The sequence below is a fragment of the Lampris incognitus genome, chromosome 4, assembly GCF_029633865.1.
Source record: "Lampris incognitus isolate fLamInc1 chromosome 4, fLamInc1.hap2, whole genome shotgun sequence".
Classification (NCBI taxonomy): domain Eukaryota; kingdom Metazoa; phylum Chordata; class Actinopteri; order Lampriformes; family Lampridae; genus Lampris; species Lampris incognitus.
This window is the reverse complement of record NC_079214.1, coordinates 50,431,353-50,454,434: the sequence shown is the minus strand read 5'-3', so window position 1 is coordinate 50,454,434 and position 23,082 is coordinate 50,431,353. Positions and strand designations below refer to the sequence as shown.

At 40.6% G+C, this 23,082-nt stretch overlaps 2 protein-coding genes across 3 annotated transcripts in view; both read left to right on the top strand.

Moving 5' to 3' along the window:
- The first annotated feature begins 96 nt into the window (after positions 1-96).
- LOC130111518 (isocitrate dehydrogenase [NAD] subunit alpha, mitochondrial) lies at positions 97-9,860 on the top strand. Its single transcript, XM_056278740.1, has 11 exons — positions 97-156; positions 488-550; positions 771-854; positions 1,309-1,423; positions 3,311-3,498; positions 5,529-5,662; positions 6,516-6,618; positions 7,167-7,231; positions 8,078-8,162; positions 8,829-8,981; positions 9,126-9,860. Exons 1-11 carry the CDS (start codon positions 130-132, stop codon positions 9,207-9,209), a joined length of 1,101 nt encoding a protein of 366 aa, XP_056134715.1. The 5' UTR covers positions 97-129; the 3' UTR covers positions 9,210-9,860.
- A 380-nt stretch (positions 9,861-10,240) lies between these two features.
- Positions 10,241-23,082, top strand: part of rab8b (RAB8B, member RAS oncogene family) — a 41,817-nt gene continuing 28,975 nt past the window's right edge. For both annotated transcript variants that reach the window (XM_056278378.1, XM_056278377.1), the window contains exon 1: positions 10,241-10,437. In XM_056278378.1, the coding sequence (XP_056134353.1) occupies positions 10,314-10,437 (124 nt within the window). In that variant the 5' untranslated portion in view covers positions 10,241-10,313. The remainder of the gene's footprint in view (positions 10,438-23,082) is intronic.

Below are 23,082 nucleotides of genomic sequence, written 5' to 3'. Positions count from 1 at the left end.
GCGGGTATTCTTCATCAGACCTGGCACTCGTGACGAGCCGCTGTGACGACAACTTCCTACCAGTGACGTCACTCATTTCCGCGCCGGCCACTCGCACAGCGGCGGGCGGGACCAAATCACCGCACCAGTATGGCCGGCAACGCGTGGAGGTCAATGGTAGGAAAATGTTGTCTGGCAAACTGTGTAGATTAAACTGACATTCGTATTAACTCTGCAGTCATGTGTCCTGTTCGAGTTGAAGTGTTCCGGCTGCTTCTGTAATCGTCCGATCACCATTTACTCTATGCGGCCTTTACTGTGCGTGTCCTTCAGCGTGACTACAGCGTGTACATGAGGTTTCCGCAATGTTAGACAAGGGTGACATGACATACAGTCAGAGTGTCTCGACCTTCCTCCCGCCGTCTTTTATGGGATTCTCAGGGGAGACATTATTTACCGTAACTGTCAGCGTTTGCCAATGACCTGTTCTCTATGTGCTTTCTTTCAGCTGTCCCATGTCGTGGGGGCGGCAAAGAGACCGGCAGTATGTTCACGGCCCTTCTCCAGAGGGGTGAGTGTTCAGTTCGCCGCCGGGCCCTTCCTTCTGCAGTGGCCCTACAATAGACACGTAAACGACTGATGTAGATGTCATTGTCATTGCGATGGCTTCCCTTAATTGACTTTGCTATTGCGTTCCTGCACTGGTTCTTTCCAGTGGCCTAACGTGATCGAAAGGTCAAACCCGAAGTGACAGTAATCCTATTCCAACGTGTACCTGCCATGCTCCACAGATGCAGACTGTTACCCTGATTCCCGGAGATGGAATTGGACCAGAGATCTCTTCAGCTGTCATGAAGATCTTTGAAGCTGCAAAAGTGAGTTTTTAAATACCTAGTTTAAGATTTCTCTCTATTTTATTTAATTTTTTTTAGAAAATGTTTATCCTTTGATTTACATGTAGTCCTTAAATGCATTACTGAGTCAGAAATAGCTTGTGTTGTAAATCCTTGAAATTGGTGAGTTTAAGCAGCATTCAAGACAACTTGGATATTTTAACTTATACATTTTAACTTCTGACATCATGCATTGATGCTGTTTACTCTGGGGGGGAAAAGAAATGCATCTATGGTTTTTTTTGTTGCTGTGATGTCACTGGTGCTCAGGTTTGATAAACCAGAGCTCTGAAATGATAACTGATTTTTCAACCTGAAATTCCAAGTTTGACAACTGTTCAGTTTATTTGTTTTTTTTCCACAGGTGGAATCTGTACTTTTTTGCTCGTTCTGAGTTGTAATGAATCATAACACTATCTCTGTTGCTTCATTAAAGGCACCCATTCAATGGGAAGAGAGGAATGTCACAGCAATCAAGGGCCCGGGAGGCAAATGGATGATCCCTCAAGATGCTAAAGAATCCATGGACAAGAGCAAGATAGGACTGAAAGGTATGCTAGGTTATCCATCCCATCTCCTGTAAAAAAAAAAAATTACCTGTACCACTTCTGCTAAAAACAGGTTTCAATTAAACTGTCTTTATGCATGCTCAATAATCTAGGTAAGGAAATCACAAAATTGAATCAGTTAATCTGGACACAACGTTTGTTGAGAGAAACGTTTCATCACTCATCTAATGCCCCTTTTCCACTACATGGTACCGGCTCAACTCGACTTTTTCATTTTCCATTACTGGAAAGTACCGGCATTTTGGTAACTGTTACCACTTTGCTGGTACCACCTTTGTTGAAGTTCCAAAAAATTAGTGAGTACCATAATCAACATAGACCAGCTACACTGAGGGGATACTGTTACGGTAATGGAAAACGACACTCATCGAGTCGAGTTGAGCCAGTACCATGTAGTGGAAAAGGGGCATACGTGACCTCTTCAGTCTCAACAGACTGCAGGTATCCTATATATATATATATATATATATGTATATAGTATATATAAATGCCTTCACCTAAAACGAGTAAAACATAATTTAATACAAGGATAGTAATGATTCACTATATATTCAAATGTGAGGCTGCACCCTAGATGACAACACTATTTGGTGCTCTATAGTGTCCCTTGGCAATATTTTCTGTTGTTCGGTGGCACAGCGTAGTTGAGACAGCCGCAGAAGAATCCTGTTGCTTTTTGCGAGAACTGCTGCCAAGTTGACAAATGGATCTGCCGGTTGCCGGAACTGCTGCCGAGTTGACTGAGCGGAGCCGCCATGGTATACCCTTCCCAGGTACTGATAGCTGGGTAGGCTGTGCCCGGGGATTTGAATTCAGTTACCTCCTCCTAGCCTTTGCCTAAAGAGGCATCAACCCACAACGCAGCAGGTGGATTTGAAATCAGAGTTCCCTTCTCCTATCCCAATGTGTTGGCTGGACTTGGTACCATGGGAAGTACCATACAGACATGCAGGAGGACCAGGTCTATCAGTAGGGAAGTTGTCCTTAGCCAAAGGGCCCTTGCTGAGGTAAGGTGCTACCCCTCTACAGACTGCGGTTACAGTTTAGCATCTTACCCGAGACATAAATATATAACCCAGGACATAAATATATAACCCAGGACATAGTGTCTTACCCAGTGCAGGTATCCCCACCCTTATAAACAATACAGTGGCATAACGATACCTGCAGTCAGTTTAGACTGAAGAGGTCACTTAGATGAGTGATGAAACGTTTCTATCAATAAACGTTGTGTCCAGGTGAACTGATTCAACTCTCTGTGATATCAATTAAACTGTTGTTGTGCTAATTTTGAAATTGCAAATAAGAACGGAATGAAAATTGCACAAAAAAAAACAAAAACAATAATTGCAAAACACTTTTAACACTCATTTGAGATGGAACAATTTCTGACAAGTTAATAATGGGGTTATGAACATATTAAGAGCATTTAAAAGACATTTCTGCTAAATTCAACAGCAAGTAATGCATCTCAATCCCTTTGTATGTGTCTTGGAAATGTGCACTGTTTTGTCCAGTGCACAACAAAATATTTATATTTTAAAAAGCAGCTAATGGAAACACACCTGATACTCAATTTAGATTTTCTACTCCAAAAGGTTACTTTTAACTTTGATAAAAATTGTATGTAAACATGGATACTGTGTCACACACATCTCTTTTCCATGATATCCTTCTTTACTCTTCTCACCCCTATTTCAATCTGCTCTCACTTCAGTGAAATTTGACCAGAGATCAGAACCATTTCCTCACATGTCATCAGTCACTTGTTGCCTTTAAAGACCCACACCAACTGTTACAGGGTGTTTCAGATCAGATGGAGCAGGGGGTTTTCTAACCTTAACACTCTCTGACTCTTCTCCAATCTAGGACCCCTGAAAACCCCCATTGCTGCAGGCCATCCCTCCATGAATCTGTTGCTGAGAAAGACCTTCGACTTGTACGCCAATGTGCGCCCTTGTGTGTCCATTGAGGGCTACAAGACCCCCTATACTGATGTGGACTTGGTCACCATCCGTGAAAATACAGAGGGCGAGTACAGTGGCATTGAACACGTGGTAGGTATAGTCGTCCGCATGTGTGAATAGATAGTATGTGTGTGTATGCTTGTGCATGGTTTTGTATATGTGTGTAAATATACACACACACAGAGCTGTCATACTATGCAATTTCTGTCTTGCAGTTTGGCTATAAAGACAGTGATGACTGTTGCCGCCTTCTGACCTTTCTTCTTGGCCTATTCTCAATGTGCCAGAATTCGTGACACTAGAGGAAAAGCCTACTGTTGTGTGCCCCACTGGTTGGAAGTTATTTGGCACTGAAGTACACATTATTTATTAATAACTCAAGCCTTAACTCGGCGTTCTCTTTGTTCTCATATGGACTGCCCTTAACAGTTGTTTTAAAGAAATTGCAAAATTTTTGACTGTATTTAAGTATATTTTGGCTACATTTTGATGACATTGCGTCTAGTGAGCCCAGAGTCTCATTCTTTATGTCCTAGGATCCAGGTGATGCATTAACTGTCTGGTTAGTTTTGTTTTCTGGCTTCATGTAAAGCTGGTGATTTTATGTCAATCCAACAGGGGGTGCATTTTCTAATTTGCTATCCCATAGTTGGCTAACTATTGTATCAGTAGGCAGTTAATTTTATTTAATAAAGACTAATGGGGAAAAGTATTTACTAATGGGTTTAATACATACCTCTATTAAGTGCATGTTGTTACTGTCAAGTAGCACAATTGAGCAAGCACTAACTCCATACCCTTTGTCATGGGAGAAGTCAAGTTATGGTTATTGCAGTTTGCACAAATGCTCCTAGTGTTGCGTATGAGTAAATGTTTTCTAAAATATTACATCAAGCAGTAATGCCAGGTAATAATGAAAACTCTCCAATATACTTGTGCAGCTGTTAGTGTCGCTTTTTGCCCACACATGTTACTGCAGAAGGAGGGACATGTTTTATCAACATTATAATGTCTATCAGAACTCGTCATTTCAGATGGTTATGTCGTGCCCCTGATTTTTATTGTGTTGAAAGAAAACACCACTGTGAGAGCGTCTGGATTTCTCTAAGAATTTGTTGGTTGGAAGGTTTAACCTTGAAGAGAACTAGACGACCCCATCCCTTAACGCTCAGTTGTTTCAACGGGAGTTATCTGCCTCGCCTCAATGCCGCGGTTGAATTAGATTCTGTTCTGTAGGACGACTAGCTGGATCGGATAGGGCACACATGTCCTTGTTCCCTCCAAGCTTTCCTCTAGGTGAGGGTGCAACTGATCTGCCAACACAAATACTCCTCCGTTTTTTTTTATTACCAGTGCTCCCCCAACCTTACTGTTCATACTCTATCAGACTCTGTTTGGCTCCTCTGTGTGGTTCATTTTGTGCTCCAGGGGCAATGTTTACACTGTCAACACAAACCTAGACGCTTTTTCTCCACTGTGACTAATTTCCAGGCCTAGATGTTAGAACAGTGTTACACGGTGTTACGGTTTCATTGGCTCAGAGTTTTACATTGTTGGCATTTCAATCTGCCACTATTTATTCCTCCTGCACCAAGCGGAGTAGATGTGCAAACTACCACATACTTAAGAAGTAGATATGGGGGGGGGGGGGGGGGGAGACAACCTTCTAAGGTGTAACAGCTTTATCTTTACGAAGGTCACCTGGTCTGTACAGATGAGGAACAATGGTGTAAAGAGCATGGAAATTATTAGAAAATTAACACTCAGGTGCACGCGAAAAGGTTCAAGTGTAGCCGGCAGGGAAACTCCCACCAGTGTCCCTCAAAGCTCTTCTCACTTTTCTGGTCTACTTTTGATGTCACTTCCTGCACAGTCCTGTTGTTGCTAACATAAACTGCTCAACCTTTTTGTTGTACCTGTCTACACTCGCTTTTGTTTTTTTCCCCTCGCTCTTTTGCCAAGTGGAAACAGTGACCGGTTTCCTCTTTTCATTTTTCAAGCTTAGTGCAAACAACAAGGCAGTTGACTTGATTGAAATTCTTTTTATGTAACCAATGTAATTTTTTATTTTATGTTTGATATCATATAGAATTGAATGTTGGCCTGTGTTGTTGTTGTAGATTGTGGAAGGAGTTGTGCAGAGTATCAAACTGATAACGGAGAAAGCCAGCAGACGCATTGCTGAGTATGCCTTTGAATATGCCCGAAATAACCAAAGAACCAGTGTGACAGCCGTTCACAAAGCCAATATCATGTAAGTAAGAATCTGGAGCCTTAATGGAAGAAGTGCATCTTCTTGACACTTCTTTCACATTCTCATTCAATGTATGATAATTTTGACTCTTGTACTTCTTGCCATTGGTTGCTTTTGATGTTAGTGGTTTACGAAATCCAGTTACTGCTACTATTGAACACCCTCTTAATTGGATAAGGGTGTCAGATAAATGCTCAAAGTAAAGACTAACTCCAAAAGAGTATGACTGGAAGCCCAACCCCTTGGCCTCTTGAATCGCTAAAATTTAATTTGAATTTTAGCAGTCCAGGTAGGGTAGTACCAGGGCCCTTATACTCAGTCTGCAGTACTGTAAAGTCTTTTGCAGTACCAGGACTGGGTGTTTAGAAGATTTTCAGTACTGTTCAGAAACGTCACATGATACAAGATAATCAATATTTCAATATCTTCTAACTCAAAGGACTCTTCATTATGAGATGGTTTGAATTTTGCTGACATTACCAGATGCCATTTGCTTATACATATATGGAGTCAGACCATGTTTAGTTAATTTTATTTGAATACCATCATACAAATAGGCATTGTAGTTATGCAGATGGGCAGGTTTTGTTGAAAGGGTACCTAATGGATTTTGCTTTGTTCAAAACTGATGTGATATAAGTTTATAAATGACTTGTATATAAATTTAATCTCAATAATAAAAAATGTGCATTTTTAAAAAAATAAAATATTGCACTCACTGTATAGTTGGTGCTCAGCCCATTGATAGTAACCTACTAAAGTGACCCTTTATGCCCCCCTGTCTAACAACACAAAATGCCTCAATTATGTTTTTCCGCTGACTGTTTGTGTGTGTGTGTCCTTGTGTTGTCAGGCGTATGTCTGATGGACTGTTCCTGAGGAAGTGCCGGGAGGTGGCAGAGAAGTTCAAGGACATCAAGTTCACTGAGATGTACCTGGACACTGTGTGTCTCAATGTAAGTGAGCAACTGTAGCCTGGAGGGTAAACGTAGTGTGACCGGAAGGTCAACTGTTCAAATCCTGGATGGTGAAGACGCTCAGTAGCAACAGTAGACTGAGGCTATAATTGGGCATCTCCCATTTTCCCACTTTACGCTCTACATTCTGTTTAAATTTAAAGTTTGAAAAATGCACAAATTCACAATTAGCTTTTGCCGGATAAATAAGGAAGGTCCAATCATCAGAGGGTCACAAGTTTCATTATTGAAGTGTCTTGTTGAGCAGAACCTGAAATTTAAATATAAGCAAACTTATCCACAAAATTCAGGCTTTCCTGGTGCTACCTTTTTGGAAGCACCTTCTCCAAAAAGTATATTTTTATACATACACACACACACACACACACACAAGGATTGACTATATACAGGTGAAATAAGAGGTGATAAAGTGCAATGGTGCAGAAAATATATCAGAGATGCTGAAATAGATGTTAGCAGGAAACCAAACCAGCTGTGATAGGAGTGCATGGATATCTATTCTCACCTCCGATGCCTTTACCTTTCAGATGGTGCAGGACCCCACTCAGTTTGACGTGCTGGTAATGCCAAACCTGTATGGCGATATTCTAAGGTCAGTATTGAACAGTTTTTTTGTTTTAACTAACATTTAAAAATCTCTCAAAGCTTTGATCTTAATTTATGTTTGAACTCAGTCATTCTGAAAAAGGCCTTCCTTAATTTATCTAAAATCCCTTAAAGTGCCTTGAATTTGATTTTGTTCTTTCAGTCGAGAGAATAGACTTTCAGTTCTTTATATAATATATGTGTGTGTGTGTGTGTATGTGTGTGTATATATATATATATATATGTATATATATCAATACTGATACAGGAAAAAAAACTTTAATACATTGCAGTACAGGCCTGTTTCGTGCGTCGTGCACTCATCACCTGCTAATGTAGTTCAACAAAGAATCATACAGTTTACGTTGTCCAGCATCACGCCCCTAATTTCGGTTGGACAGCAGCCAGTCAGATGAGGAAACATGTAAACTATTGAATTCTTTAGCAGTTGCCTTTAAACACTGCCACCCAGAACTCGTTTCATTTGGAAAGTGCTACTATTGGTTGCTGTCCAACCGAAATTAGGGGTGTGACGCTGGGCAGCGTAAACTGTATGATTCTTTGTTGAACCCCATTAGTAGCTGATGAGTGCGCGACGCACGAAACAGGCCTGTACTGCAATGTATTAAACTTTTTTCCTGTATTGATATTCCGCTCCTCATTAGTTGAGCACTTAGTATAACAACACCATTGACGGTTTCGGAAAAAAATGCTATATACATATATATGTGTGTGTCTATATATATATTGACATATATATATATATATATATATATATATATATATATATATATATATTGATACATATCAACATATCAATGTCCATATGAATTTGTGTGTTTTTGTGTTGCAGTGATCTGTGTGCTGGTCTGATCGGAGGACTGGGGGTCACTCCCAGTGGGAACATTGGAGCAAACGGTGTTGCCATATTTGAATCGGTTTGTGTTTTTTGTGCCTTGTAGGTTGTTTTAGGGGGAGAGGAGGATTTAAACTTTTGGTTGCCCTTATTTTTTTCTCTAGTGCTTGAACTGTATTGCAAGCTCTTCTTGGTTTTGATTGGGTCCATTGATATTAAAACAGGGTCCCTGGGAAATATTCATAGCTATAAAATCAGAAAGTTGTTTAATGTTTGTCTTAGTGTTGGTGTGCATTGAAAATCTACTTCTGATAAATGTGGGAAGCTTAAAATAAAAAAAATAAAACTGCTCACCTAGGAGTAGTTTGTGACTAACCTTTGTCCTCTGGGTAAAATGCCAGCTTGTGTTTCTATAAAAGCAGTCATCGGCAATTGAATGTATTGGTATTACCCAGCATTGCCTCACATTTTGTTTTTAGTGAAAAAAGATTGACTAATAACAAAATGAACCAGTGAATTTTAAATTAGCATTTTGAAAAACAAATCAAAGGCAAAGTGATTAAAACAGGGATAAGATAGTTACGGCCAAGCCAAGGTTAATATTTCCATCAGTATAAAATGTTTACTGTTTTATTTATTTATGAAAAGGGTGTTTCAGTAAAAACAAAAATGTGTTATTACAATGAAAATGAAAAATGAGACTGAAATGTGTAAAATCTCAATTCAACTCTGTTGTCTTGGTCTCCAGGTTCATGGCACAGCCCCTGACATAGCAGGTTTGGACATGGCCAACCCAACAGCTCTGCTTCTCAGTGCGGTGATGATGTTGCGTCACATGGGGCTCCATGATTATGGCAAGAAGATTGAGATGGCTTGTTATGACACTATAAGAGACAAGAAGGTGAGGGTTTCTTGTGCTCAGTGCATTTAAGGGCTAATGGGGTCCAGAAGAGACGTTTCATCTGTTTACTTGTTCAAAAAAATATGAATGAAAACCTGTTTTGTGGTTATCGTGTTTCTAACTGATGTTCTGTGTTTTTCCTAGGTACTGACCAAGGACCTAGGTGGGAACTCCAAGTGTTCAGAGTTTACAGCTGAGATTTGCCGTAGAGTTCAGGATCTGGACTGAATCTGCTTTAACGGATGTAGCCATTGTAGGAGCTCCATAGTTCTACTGCATGCTTGCTGAACTACTTCTGCACTTTGGCTCCAGCCCTAAGATTAATTGTTGAATTGTCTAGAAAAATCAAGTTACAAAAAAAATGTCCATGTGTCCTGGTAATCAGTTTGTTTAGAGAGAAGTTTGTGCTCATTTCACCTATTTGGTTTTATTGTATAACATTCTGGGAGGACTTGTATGGCATAATAATGCAGGATAGATGCAGCATGGAGGATTTTTTACAATGGCTACTACCACTGCAGTTCAGTTAACAACACCTTTAATGAGTACTTGACATAAGTGGAATTTGTGGATTGGGCAATACTCCACAAAATCTATCAAGCAGAAAGTCACATTCACAACATATGTACGCACAATGTAAAATACATGACCAAGTTTGGCGGAAATAGTTATTAAAGGGTTGGTACCTACTAAAAGGTACATCTCAACTACTTTGCCACTCCACCTACTCTGACAGTTTGGATATTTGCTGTTTTTTAATTGTCAAACAATGTAACTGCTTAAATGTCGTTTATTTATTATTTCTACTTCATGTCCACAGATATCAATGTCTTCTGCAGTGCAGTTCATCTTTAAACGTGCATATATAAAGAAAACTAGATGGAGACTTGTTCCGTGTCATTTTTTTTCCCTCCTGAAAAGTAGAAAGTAGCTGCTGAATATTGTCAAGGTGCTCCTTGCCATGCATCACCAAGTTAAAATTAGGATTCCATGGCTTCAATTACAAGAGCCACTGGAGGAAATGGTGTTTACGTTTGTATCATACAATACATTTAAACTGACTCGTGTCATTTGGAAAGTGCTGCACTGTTGAAAGGCTTGCACCCACGGGTTTCTGGGGACAGCTGAAAAGGCGGATTTGGAGGAGCGGATCTGGCAACCCGTCAGGGAGCAAGCGCCTCTTCCTGGAGCTGACGCTGTTAGACCCACGCCTCCTCGCTTCCTCTTCAGCTCTATTGGTACACCATCCACCATCTAGCGGCTGTAGAAGGGGTCTTGGGAGATTGGCGATTATATCAAATTTCGAGAAAACTGAGGAACGAGGAGGTGGAGATGGCGAAAACCTACGACTACCTTTTCAAACTGCTTTTAATCGGGGACAGCGGCGTCGGCAAGACGTGTCTGCTGTTTCGCTTCAGTGAGGACGCCTTCAACACAACCTTCATATCGACTATAGGTGAGTTTCCTGCTGTTTCTGGTGAACGCCGTTCTCTGACAAATGTAAGGCCCGCGGGAAACGAAACCCCGACATATAAGGCAGGTTTGTTAGCCGCGTGAAGTGACAGTGTGACAATTGGAAAAAAAAAAACGTGAGGAACAGGAAGAGGCCTGTGGGTTACATTATTATAAACCTTAATGCGCCAGTACAGATGTGGCTGTGAAACATCACCGCCGCTCACCTCCTGCCCTTACGCCAGATGTTGTAACACACCCATGAAATCCCACAGCATCATCGTTAAAGCGCCGTTGTAGGACTATGCAGACTATGTGGGTTGCAACCGGAACAGGCAATGAATTTAGGTATCGATAGGTGCGCAGAATAAAGGAGCGGGAATGCCACAGCATGAAACTAGGGTATACAAACCTTGTTGAGATTTAACATGCAGCCCATTTTACTGTCACCTTCAGCGGTTGCCTTTAAACACTGCCGTTCAGAATGAGGGATGTTTTCAGTCTAGATTCGGACTTTCACATCTTCGTTTGGATAAACTGACTAAAAAACAAGTTTTTACAGAAGAGATGTGCTCAAAGGACACGACTCACGTGACTATCTGGTCATATCCCGTAGGTAATCGTTTTTTTTAATGTTTTATTTGTAATATTATTCAGGGTTATACCACTGTATGTTAATGACTCTTTGGTAAATGGATAAAAAGAAGAGACAAAATTTGAATTTACATACTTTGGCAAAGTTTATGAAGAGAGGTGTTGTTTTTAGGATGGCTTTGCAATGTTGAGTAAATTAAGTGTGTAGGTCCAAATTAACGAGAGGTTTAAGTCGACCTGGGTGTAGAATTAGAGGCGGGTCTGGGGTCAGTTTGATGCTTTTCCCTCCGATAAATAAAATGTTTTATGACCAAGTAAACTAAACTGACGCCTGATCACACTGACCCCCCCCCCCCTCCTTGAAAAAAGCTTTGCTATTGCTGTCTGAACAAACAAGCTTTGAAAATCAAATTGAACAAAAATAGCCTGTTTGAAATTATAAGGTTTTTAGGCCTAAATTTAAGGTCAGGTTGGCTCAATTTAGCAACCATGAGGTTAGGGTCAGGGATTTATGGTAAGGTGAACAAAATCAAAGTAAAAGACTGGAAATGTAAGGCTAGAATTAAACACAAGCATGTGTTTTAGCCCAGGATGAATAAACTGTAGAGATTTATTCTAACACAGCAGAGGGAATTCAGCTGCTGATTAAGATAGTATTTTTTTTTTTTTTTTTACAAGAGTTGAAGCCAAAGCACCATTTAAGCAGATTTGATGCTTTCTATCACACTGATTTCAGAAAATTCTTATCTGTAGAAGGTGATTTTTTTTTTTGTTGCATTGCAGCAACAAGTGCTTTTTTCACTCTGGTGTGTATTTCTGAAATTATTCAAAGGCCCAAAGGTCATGAAACTTGGCGTCATTTATGACATTAGAAAGTATTAATCAAAGAAAGAATGAAAAAAAAAACCTCTCAAAATTACCGTTGCAGTTTTTTTTTTTGTTTTTTTTTTTTTACCGCTGCAGCAACATGAAACTAAATTCGTTGTGAATGAACTCATTTCAAGAGTGAAATTGTTTTAATCGAAAAGCACATAGAAAGTTAGTGCAGCCCATAGCTTAACACTTTTAGCCATAGGTGTGTACAAGTGCTTCCACTTTTCCAGGGGTGATGGGACACTCCTTACTCTGCAGTCAGATTGGAGGGGGTGAACATTAATCTTGACACAATGATATCTCAAAATGGGGACATTTTTCCCCATTACACACATCGCCACACACGGACGATCAGGTTAGTCTGTCTAGGTTGTGTCTTCCACTATGTGCATGCACGCACACAGACCATGTATCTTTCCTGTGCGTCAGAGCACAGGGCAAAGCTGTTGAATTGTTTCAGTCCTGTGTGTCACTCTTCAGTCTTCCTGACGGAAACAGGAAGTAGGAACTGTCTATTTCTCTCAACAGGATGAAGATGCTCAGTGCATGTGAGCAGTGTGTCGTCGTTGCCCCCCCCCCCAACACCACCACAGTTGTCGGTACTTAGTGCTTTGTCTTACTGTAACCTCACGCCCACTTATAGCAGACAGAAGCCACGATGAGACAAGGCATGTTGCCGCTGTTTGCTTGCTTTTGTTCCTGCCCGCCTTTGTTTAGGTGAAGCTCGGGGCCGTGTGCTCCTCCGAGTGTCTCTGCTGCTGTAAACAGTCTGAGTCTGAGCTGGTCTTCTCATACGCTGAGCTCACAGCCAGTGCCGGCTGAGGCATTTCTTCAAGTTGTGTTTGTGTGTAACTGAGTGGGTTGAGAACGACTCTAACATTGCCAGAGTTAGAGGTTCCTGTTGTAGCTCAGGCAGAGGGAGGACAATTGGTTGATTTTGATGGCAGACTTACATAAAATGCCCCTCCCCCCTCTCTTTTTTATCTTGCTGGTGTAAGTGGTCTGCAGCTTATGCAAACTTGCATGCATGTAAAAATTCCATAGACTAGCAAGACCTGTTTTCAACTGTTATTTGCTATTAATTGTTTGCATTTGTGGGGAGTAGATGGGAGGAATCAACCACATCAGGCCAGCTCAGATAGTGTCAGGAGAGTTGTGTTCCCCACATTACATTAGCCACAGGGTTGTGGGTTCAATTCTAGCATCTCACTATGATGGTGTTTTGTCCCTGTGTTGTAGTCCACATACGTGCATGTTAGATGAATTGGTGACTAAAATTTGTGTGTGTGATGGCAGTGCAGTAGACTGGCAACCTTTTATGCGTGTCTCCCTGGCTTCTGCCCAAGGGAATGCAGGGAGACGCTTAAGCCCCCCTTGTGACCCTGAAGGCTAGTTACGAGGATGGATGTCAAATATTTCTTCTAACCTTGTAGTCATTTAATGGGCAAACCCCTGGTTGCACTCTTCCACAGTGAGTAAGCTGCAACAATACTGAGAATTGTTTGTCCTGTTTGATCCTGGTGATGGAATCAAAAGCATGTTAATCTCCAAGTCCAATTAATCTCCACACATTAGTTTTGGTGACACTGGTGAAGAAAGGTATTGACAACTTCCATCGTAATACTACCAAAGGAAATACTGACACAATAGGACTTCAAAAATGTAATTGGGGTGGGAGTCAAGACTTTCTAAGCAGACATTCTTTGGGTACAATGCAGTGCATACAGAGAGTAGCCGAGATAACACACATCATATGAGAAATAGACTACACACATCACTGTAATTTGACAGCTTTATTATATATTTCGCTCTACAGATAGATTAGATATCACTCTACATATCGACAGTAAAATATACATATCACTCATTAGACATATTATTATATGTATCACCCTACATATAGACACCCTACATATACGTATCCCTTGAATATACATATGGACAGTACACTACATCTCATATTATTTGAATGGATGGATAATTTCATTGATTTATTTTTATCATACAGTTTTATTCTACCACTACTTGTTAGACCCATGGTCTTCCTGGTGGGGAATGGCTAGATTAACCTTCACCCCCCCCATCCTTTGCAGCATCAGTATTGAGCCCATACTTCTTCATTCAGTGGAACCTACAGTCAACTGAATGTGGTTGAATTTTAAATGAGCGCCTACATTTCCTCCTCTGGTTTGGTCTGACAGAGGCTACACTGTCAGAAATCTGCTTGGAGTCTCGTGAGTGTCAGCTGACCAGCTGTTGTTTGCTGTGTGTGTGTGTGTGTGTGTGTGTGTGTGTGTGTGTGTGTGTGTGTGTGTGTGTGTGTGTGTGTGTGTGAGTATTTGTGTGTGTTTTATTTTCTGACCAATCAAAAACAGGCTGGGTAATGATAGTGGGCTTTGGGTGGTCAGAGAAGTCATAATGCACTGTGTATAGAGGATCATGGCATTGCTTTATAAGAATTAAATTATATGTGTGCATGTGCTGACCATTCGTATACAATGCATGTGTATCCCTACTTGTGACTGATATTTACATCCGTGTATGTAACCTTGGCCTCTGTATGCATAGCATGTGATGTGTTTCCCCATGTAAACTGGTCTCTAAGTGTCACTGGGGGCTTCTCCCCCACATTCCTCCATCTGTTGGTTAGCTACTAGACATCAGCTGCGCACTGTTGAGCAAGAGAGAGAGAGGGATAGAGAGAGAGAGGGATAGAGAGAGAGAGAGAGAGAGAGAGAGAGAGAGAGAGAGAGAGAGAGAGAGAGAGAGAGAGAGAGAGAGAGAGAGAGAGAGAAGAGAGAGAGAGAGAGAGAGAGAGAGAGAGAGAGAGAGAGAGAGAGAGAGAGAGAGAGAGAGAGAGAGAGAGAGAGAGGAAGGAAGAGGAGAGGTTGTGGAAAAAGAAAGTGGAGAGGATACATTGGTAGGCAGGGAAGGCAGAGAGGTATGTCCCCTATTGACCTGATACTGAAAAGGCAGGGACTGCTTGAAACTCCTTGTTCTGAAGGCCTGGAACCTTTATTCCAGGGCTGGGTTTGAAACCACATACGAGCAAACTACATACTCGATAAGTAAGTACTACATAATGCACACTCAAACAGTAACATGCTATTAACAACAGGCTGAATTTGCCTCCACAGTACACTCAAAACAGTTTTGCTTTTGATTTTGTTTCACTTGCAAAAAAAAAATCCCCTTGCTTCTTATAGAGGAAATGCACTACATGTCTATTTATGTCACACAGAGTAGTACTGCTAGTATGTGGTCTTGAGTACAGAAAGGTGGGCATGGATTCTCCTCACTGGTAGCTGGGAATTTACCCAGAGAACATGGAGCCTCCTCAGCCAGACTCAGGAGCCCAGGCCCTCTATAGCCCAAGAGCAGCATAAACGGGCTTACTGTCACTGGGATTCACCCACCGTAAAGCTGGTTTCAAAAGTGAATCCTCACACTGTTGGACTGGCATGAAGTTATAATTAGTAACTGGAAGTTCAGTAGATTCCTAATGGACACCCAAACACTAATTAAGAAAGGGAAAGTTTTTTTTTCATTAACTTTCACTTACCTCCCTTCTGCAGGTTGTCTGGGAATTCAAATTAGGAACCTTTTAAGTCACAAGTTTACTTTTCTAGCCTCCAAGAAGTGCTGAGCTATATGGAAAATTTTAATATCACGATAAACCTAAAAAAATTTCACGATACCTTATGTAGGCTATATTGCAGTATCTGCTTTCATATGCCAAAACATACCATATTTAAGAGCCAAATAAAGTTCATCACATTGAACTGTTTAGTAATGTAAAGTGTATGAAATGTTACAACAAACACTGCAGTTCAAGAAGAAGTACAAAGGACTGATTATCAAGAGATATAGGGATGACAAAGAGTTGTGTTAACTAAGTTATATTTATCGCTAAACATTTCTTATTATATTTCTTTTTCTTTCTATGACACCGAGTGGATATTTGGGTTGTTGGTAGCATGAGACCTGTTTGTTCTTGGTACATGGCATTAGGAAGTCTTTTTCTTTTTCTTTTTTTTTTCTCTTTCTCTCGTGTTTTGATGTCTTTTTTTTCTCTTGTTGTTCACCGTAGTTGAGTTTGTATTGTGCATCACAACTTGCATTGAATTTGAACTATACAGTACAGTGGGAATTGAGTTTTAAATGTATAGTAGCTGAATTAAGTTAAGTGTAGGTGAGTGGTTTGCTGATCACTTCAGATTATTGGCAATTTATCTGTATATTATATCCTGCTTATTTACATGTTGGAAATAAATCATCATCATCATCATCAAACCAAACCAAAACTAGTTTTCAAATAATACTTCCTCAAATATTTCATACTTCATTTTGTGAGAAACCCAAGGTAATTAGTTTGGGTAACAAGTGTATCATGATACAAAGGTATTAGAATTTCATTCTGATAAAATACCATTCAAACACAATAAGCGATAATATTGAATTACTGCCCAGCCCTACCATTAGGCTACTGCAGCCTCTACCATGGATACACATCATGTGTCACAGGAAAGGACGGAAAGGAAACAGAGCTTGTAAGCCACCAAACACTATCGTTGGGTTCTTGAAAACTGACTTTTTTTCTGTAGGGCCAGGAAGGAAAGTTGGTCACATTTGTTTGTTAAAAATATCCATGACTTCCTTTTTGCTATGAACAGGAATACACCCATCTCTCGTGTTAGCCAAGCTAGTTAGCATAGTGTATTGCAACAAAAAATTAGCTGACTTTCATGGGACCAGTTTTGTTTCAAAATTAATTAAATGCAGAAAAAATACCAATAAATAAATGCAGAGAACATGATTTAGAAATGTCGATCATCTTTAAAAGATTACCCTGACATGAATACCAACCAATTTGCATCTGAAGAAAGTCTTTCTGTAGTTACATGATGTTATTCTACAAATAATACTTCTATATTGCATTTAAAGCTGAAATCCAGGATTTTGCTCCATTTGTTATGTTGTCCATCTGGACCATGGAGTCATGTTACATAACACTAACTGGCATCTTCTCCATTGTTGGAGACCCTCCTTAAACTGCTATTGAATTTTTTGGCTGGGTAGGACAAATACTAGTGCAGCAGCAAACACGTCCCTACTCAAACAAGAAAGGGGATTAAAATGTGATGATGAAGAGGCAATGCGTCTGTTGTACAGCTAATCTACCAAGTCTGCTATCAATATTACAGTACAACAGTTTTTCTATATAGTTTGGTAGTTTGTAAGACATTAGGTTGCCTGTGTTAGCTTTGGTCCACAGATGTCTTTTTTAAGGGTGGGAACTGTTTACTTTTGAGTGGATGGCACATAAGTGACAGTGGCTGCTACACCATATTTGTAGTTCTTGCTGGATCGGTTCACATTTGTTTACAGATTTTAGAGAAAAGCCCTCTGCTCCACAAATAACATCCATCCATCCATCCATCCATCCATCCATCCATCCATCCATCCATCCATCCATCTATCTATTAGAGCTAAGAACACTGATGCCCTCTATAAGAAGGGACAGAGCTATCTCTACTTTTTGAGGAGGCTGAGGTCCTTCAAAATCTGCCAGACAATGCTCAGGATGTGGTATGAGTCTGTGGTGGCCAGGGCCCTCCTGTTTGCTTTTGTGTGTTGGGGCAGCAGACTGAGGGTAGCGGATGCAAACAGGCTCAATACACTGATCCACAAGGCTGGTGACGTTGTGGGGGTGGAACTAGATTCTGTAGCGGTGGTTTCTGAGAAGAGGATGCTGTTGAAATTATGTGCCATCATGGACAATGTCTCCCACCCACTCCATGATGTGCTGGTTGGGCACAGGAGTACTTTTAGTAATAGACTCATTCTGCTGAAATGCACTACAGAGTGCCACAGGAGGTCATTCCTGCCTGTGGCCATCAAACTTTACAACTCCTCCCTCAGAGTGTTAGCCAGTCGGAGTTAATGGTCATTGGACTGGCCCTTCGACTTTTTTTTTACCCTGGAGGGTTTTGTTTGTGCTGCTTGTTGTGTGCTGCGGTAATGCAGTATAGATAGGGTGTTATGTGCACCATGCTTGTTAATATATTTTGTTCTTATTTCTATTTCTTATTTTATCTTTTATTTCTATTTGTTTCTGTTTTTCTTGTTTCTATTTGTTTCTATTTTCTTGTTATCTTGTATCTTGTTAGTTTTTAGTTGTTTTATTTCTTAAAGGTGCTTGAGTGTCTGTAATAGAACCCAATTTCCCCTTGGGGATGAATAAAGTATTCTGATTTGATTCTGATTCTGATTATTCAAGCCACTTATCCTAACTGGCGTCACAGGCGCAATTGCAATTGCAATTGGGGAGCTGGAAAGGATATGCAGCAGGTTAGGAAGAGATGGGAACGGATGACCTGCTGTGGCAACCCCTAACGGGAGCAGCCGAAAGTAGTAGTAGTAGACCCTGTTGTAGTTTTGTTTACCCTGTTTTAATTTAGTTTACTCTGATTTAGTTTAGTTTACTTTGATTTAGTTTTGTTTACTCTGTTTTAGCTTTGTTTACTCTGACTTAGTTTTGTTTAGGCCATCTATTTTAGGGACTAAATTGTCCCGAGGTGTGAAGGTGTTGGCCATGTGATGGACTGGCAGCTTGTCCCGGGTGTGTCCCCGCCTGCCACCCACACATCCCATTTGTCACATCCTGTGACAAATGACGAATGCTCCCCCCCCCCCGCTTTTCTCCCCAATTGTACCCGACCAATCATCCCACTCTTCCAAGGCATCGTGGTCGCTGCATCACCCCCTCTGCCAATCTGGGGAGGGCAGCAGACTACCACATGTTTCCTCTGATACATGTGGAGTCACCAGCCACTTCTTTTCACCTGACAGTGAGGAGTTTCGCCAGGGGAACGTAGTGCGTGGGGGATCACGCTATTCCCCCCCAGTTCCCCCTCCTCCCTGGAGAGGCACCCCGACCGACCAGAGGAGGTGCTAATGCAGCAACCAGGACACATATCCACATCCGGCTTCCCACCTGCAGACACACCCAATTGTGTCTGTAGGGACGCCCAACCAAGCCGGAAATAACACGGGGATTTAAACCGGCGATCCCCGTATTGGTTGGTAACGGAATAGACCATCACACCACCCGGATGCCCCACAAATAACATTTTTAAGTTATATTCACCTCAGCCAATCACATCACTTCATATCACATTACATCACATCCTTGTTCATCCGAGGGCTAAAAGGTTAGGGTGCCGTGTGGACATTTATAAAGAAAAAAAAAGTGTTATTAACTGTATAAGTGCGTAAATTTTCTTTTTCATAGCAGGAAAATTTGATAGTTTAACAATCTTGCAATCCACTGATGGGAATGGCAAAGCTTAGGGTGGACTGTATCTGTCTAGCTAACTAAATGACTGTGTAAAATGAAAATGACAGTGTTGGTTTGTGGATTTCTTAATGTTTGATATAATCACAGTAACCAATGAGCAGCTCTCAGTAACTGTCAGATGGACTATTTTCATCAAGCTGTAACATTACTATAGACTTGGCTCCCAGTACTGCATTACTAAAAGGGCCCTATAAAATCCTATAGACATTCCATTGAAACTAGAATAGCGCTACAACTAGGTCTTTGTGTTGTGCTGAAACTTCATCCAGACCTTGGCAACTAGATACCGCATGTATTTCCATCTGATTTAAAATGCAACTTAAGTGATATCGTTTTATCAAATTGCTCCTTCCTGGTTGTGTGATAGAGTTTGCAATGATACATATGTTTATGGTGTACTTGGTGTGCAGAGCCCGCAACAAGAAGTGGTTGCACATAAGAGCCACACATAACTCATGACTTATGTTGCACATAACAATCCTGAGCAACTAACTTAGCAAATAGACAAATGGAGACGATGTTCAGCACTTATAGACATGTTTCCTGTGCTATCTGAATAAGACCTGCAATTTATTGAATATTCAGAGAATAATATTCAGAAACTATTCATTTCTTTAAGGGGGATATATGCATTAAATAAAGTGTGATATTGACAATGCACAGTCATTGTTACCAATAGTCTCTCTGCAGATATGTGAACTATATCTATGGTGCCTTACTTTGGCATTTCATCACTGAATTAGTGGATGTATGTATGGATGGATGGATGGCTATGTCCACTTAAAGTACATAGACAAATGCAATCATTTAATTAGGTGCTTTGTTGCCGGCATTTATGCATCTAAGAGTCGTGACCTTTGACTCTTCACTAGTATGGTAAATATCATAGCTACACTGTCGTGATAACACTGGTACTCCGCATGATATTCTATATATCCATAGGTATCCAAGGACTCGAGGAAAAGGGTTTAGGTGAAATGAACTGATGGTTAAGTCAACCAGAGTAGTAAAAGACTGAGTTACTTGCAACTGAAAAGAGAATTTGCTAGACTCTTAAAGTTGCCTGCTTTTAATAATGCAATATAATTTTGCATACTTAAATTGTATATTTTTAAAACTCTCTACCACACATCTACAGCAAGCAATGCTTAGGCCTATTTCTTTCTTCACAAATATTAGCTATATGGTGCCTCCTTGCACACTGACACACTTGTTTGTATTCCTCCCTCCCCTTGGGTGAACTGGGTGGCAACTGATGATGCAAAGCAAATTATGATATGATGGCTGTAGTGATTTTTTACTTTAAAATAAATTTGGGAACCATAGGACTAGAGCTCACCATTTGGGAAATAAAAGGTCTGAAATCTGTAAACAAATGTTAGCCAATCCACATGCGAGTTGTCATTTGCAAATGCTGACGCAATACTTTAAATACAATGGAAAGATGCTATTTGTAGAATAATATGAGTAGGCTCTACCTCTGTTCTTCAAATACAAATTGAGAGCTTATTTTTTTGTGTATAAAAAATGACATCTGTGGCTTGCCAGGCTTAGTTGTTGATGGACATGAGTAAATGCCATTTTTGCATATGCTTATTATTTCACTGGTCTTGTTCTCCTTGGTCAAATAATATTTGCACAAATAATTTTTGGATGCTTGTTTTAAACTTGAGTACCAAGTTCGCACACCAAAGCCATGATGCTTTAAAGTTTATAGAGTCACAGGAAACAATTTGAATGTCAGCCTGGGATTTTTTTTCCATTATTGAAAACTAATGTGGTGCCGCACTGTTTGATTTAGTAAACCCTGCTTATCTAGTGCTCCAACATGGTTAAAACATATGAGAATTGCATTTTTTTTTCTTTTAAATGAGAGCGCCAACATCCAAATCAGACACCTTTGTCTATAAAGTAGTTGCTGACATAGAGATAAAACTTATCATGAAGTGCTGCTATAGTTGTAGGCCTATGTTGACCCTTATTTCCATGGGCAGTGACATTTAATTGAATAACATCATTCAAATGTAGAGAAATATTAAGCAATTCATTCCCAGTGCTACTCAACCAATCTTTGCTGTCCCCGATTAGGATTTTGTAATGAACACTTTAATTTGCGATATTGAAATTGTGTGATAACATTATGTTGAATAAATATATTGTAGCGAATTCGGGGGACAACGCAACCACAGGAACTGCCGCGGCCGGGAAGCGAACCCGTATCGCCCGCACCGCAGGAGGCATCGCTAACCGCTCGACTAAAGGGTCAGACCCGCGAGCCAGCGGCCAGCGTGTCTTCTTATCCATGCACGTTACAATATCATTATTAGTATAGCACTTTTCCAACACAAACTTTATACAGGCCTTCACGATAAATATAAATCAACAGAAACATACAAAATAAAAAAAAGAGAACAGCAGTAAAAAAGAGAAAAATAACCATCAGAGTGGGATTGGGATCCTGTTCAGGTTGAAGGGTGAGGGAGGCACGGTTAAACCAACCAACCACTATCTTAAGATAACAGCCTAGGAGAAGAGGAAATGTTGCATGAAAGCATATCTGTATGTAGATTTTGATGAGGGATTTAAATAATGACATTGATCCTGCCAGCCTGAGCTCTTTTAGGGGGGGATTTTGGAATGAGTTGGGGCCCCTACAGCAAAGTGCCAGTCGCTAACAGATGCATTAAAGATGCTGCAGAGCCACAAGTGGGCTTTCGTGCTGCCCTGCACTCTTGTGTGTAAGCCCAGCAGGCACCTCATTACAATTTAATACTGACGTTTGCTTCCCGAGCGCAGCCTGGTACCTAACTAGCTCACCGGTGTTGTAGTCATCAAATGAGGTCGTCTTGTATTACACGAATGAGCAAATTGTTTTTAACTTCAAGTCTGCGTATCATCTACCTTTTTAATTTTGAAAGAATCACTTGATAACCTTAATATAATAACAAACCAGTATTTTGAAATCCTTTTGAAAAGCCTATTGTAGCTGTCAGTAGACACCAACTACATAAATCAGAATAGTGTTATTATGCCTTGGGTTTTTTTTTCCACATTGTTGACTGACAAGCTAGCCAGCCCCATCCTCTCCAATTACTCACCAGTGACGCCACGGCCATGTGAGCAGGGCCGTTCATATTGATGCTACACTGTGTCAGGGTTAAGTCAAGTCAATTTTATTTGTATAGCCCATTATCACAAATTACAAATTTGCCTCAGTGGGCTTTACAGCAATACAATATCCTGTCCTTAGACCCTTGCATCGGATAAGGAACGACTCCTTAAAAAAACCCTTTAATAGGGAGAAAAAATAGGAAGAAACCTCAGGGAGAGCAACAGAGGAGGGATCTCTCTCTCCCATGATGGACAACATGCAATGGTTGTTGTGTGTACAGAATTTACAGAATACAACATTGAAAGAGGATAACAGAATTATAATGAAATTATAAGATATGGGAAGAATATGATGAGGAGGATGCCAAGCAGTGTCCAGATGCCACCAGAACAGCCCAGGACCTGAGCCATGTGACCACCAACACCATGTAGACCTGACAGGAGGACAGACTACACATGCATACAGGGGAGACTCAAATCACACCATTCACATACGTACACGGGAGAAGAATCAAGGAAAAACATTAGTCGAAGGTCGAAGTGACAGAAAGATATAACATTGGAACAGGATAACAAAATTAGATGGATTTATAAGATATATAAAAAGAAAATGTGATGAGGGGGATGCCAAGCAGTGTCTAGGTGGCAACCACTGTCACCATGGACACCTGCGAGTAGGACAGACTACATGTGCACACAGGTGAGACTCAC

What these genes read in the sequence shown, in the direction of transcription:
- LOC130111518 (XM_056278740.1), top strand. Translation starts at nt 130, where the DNA reads ATGGCCGGCAACGCGTGGAGGTCAATG. An exon ending in GAGCAAGATAGGACTGAAAG is followed by an intron (nt 1,424 to 3,310) that starts GTATGCTAGGTT and finishes TCTCCAATCTAG; the next exon opens with GACCCCTGAAAACCCCCATT. An exon ending in CTGTATGGCGATATTCTAAG is followed by an intron (nt 7,232 to 8,077) that starts GTCAGTATTGAA and finishes TTTGTGTTGCAG; the next exon opens with TGATCTGTGTGCTGGTCTGA.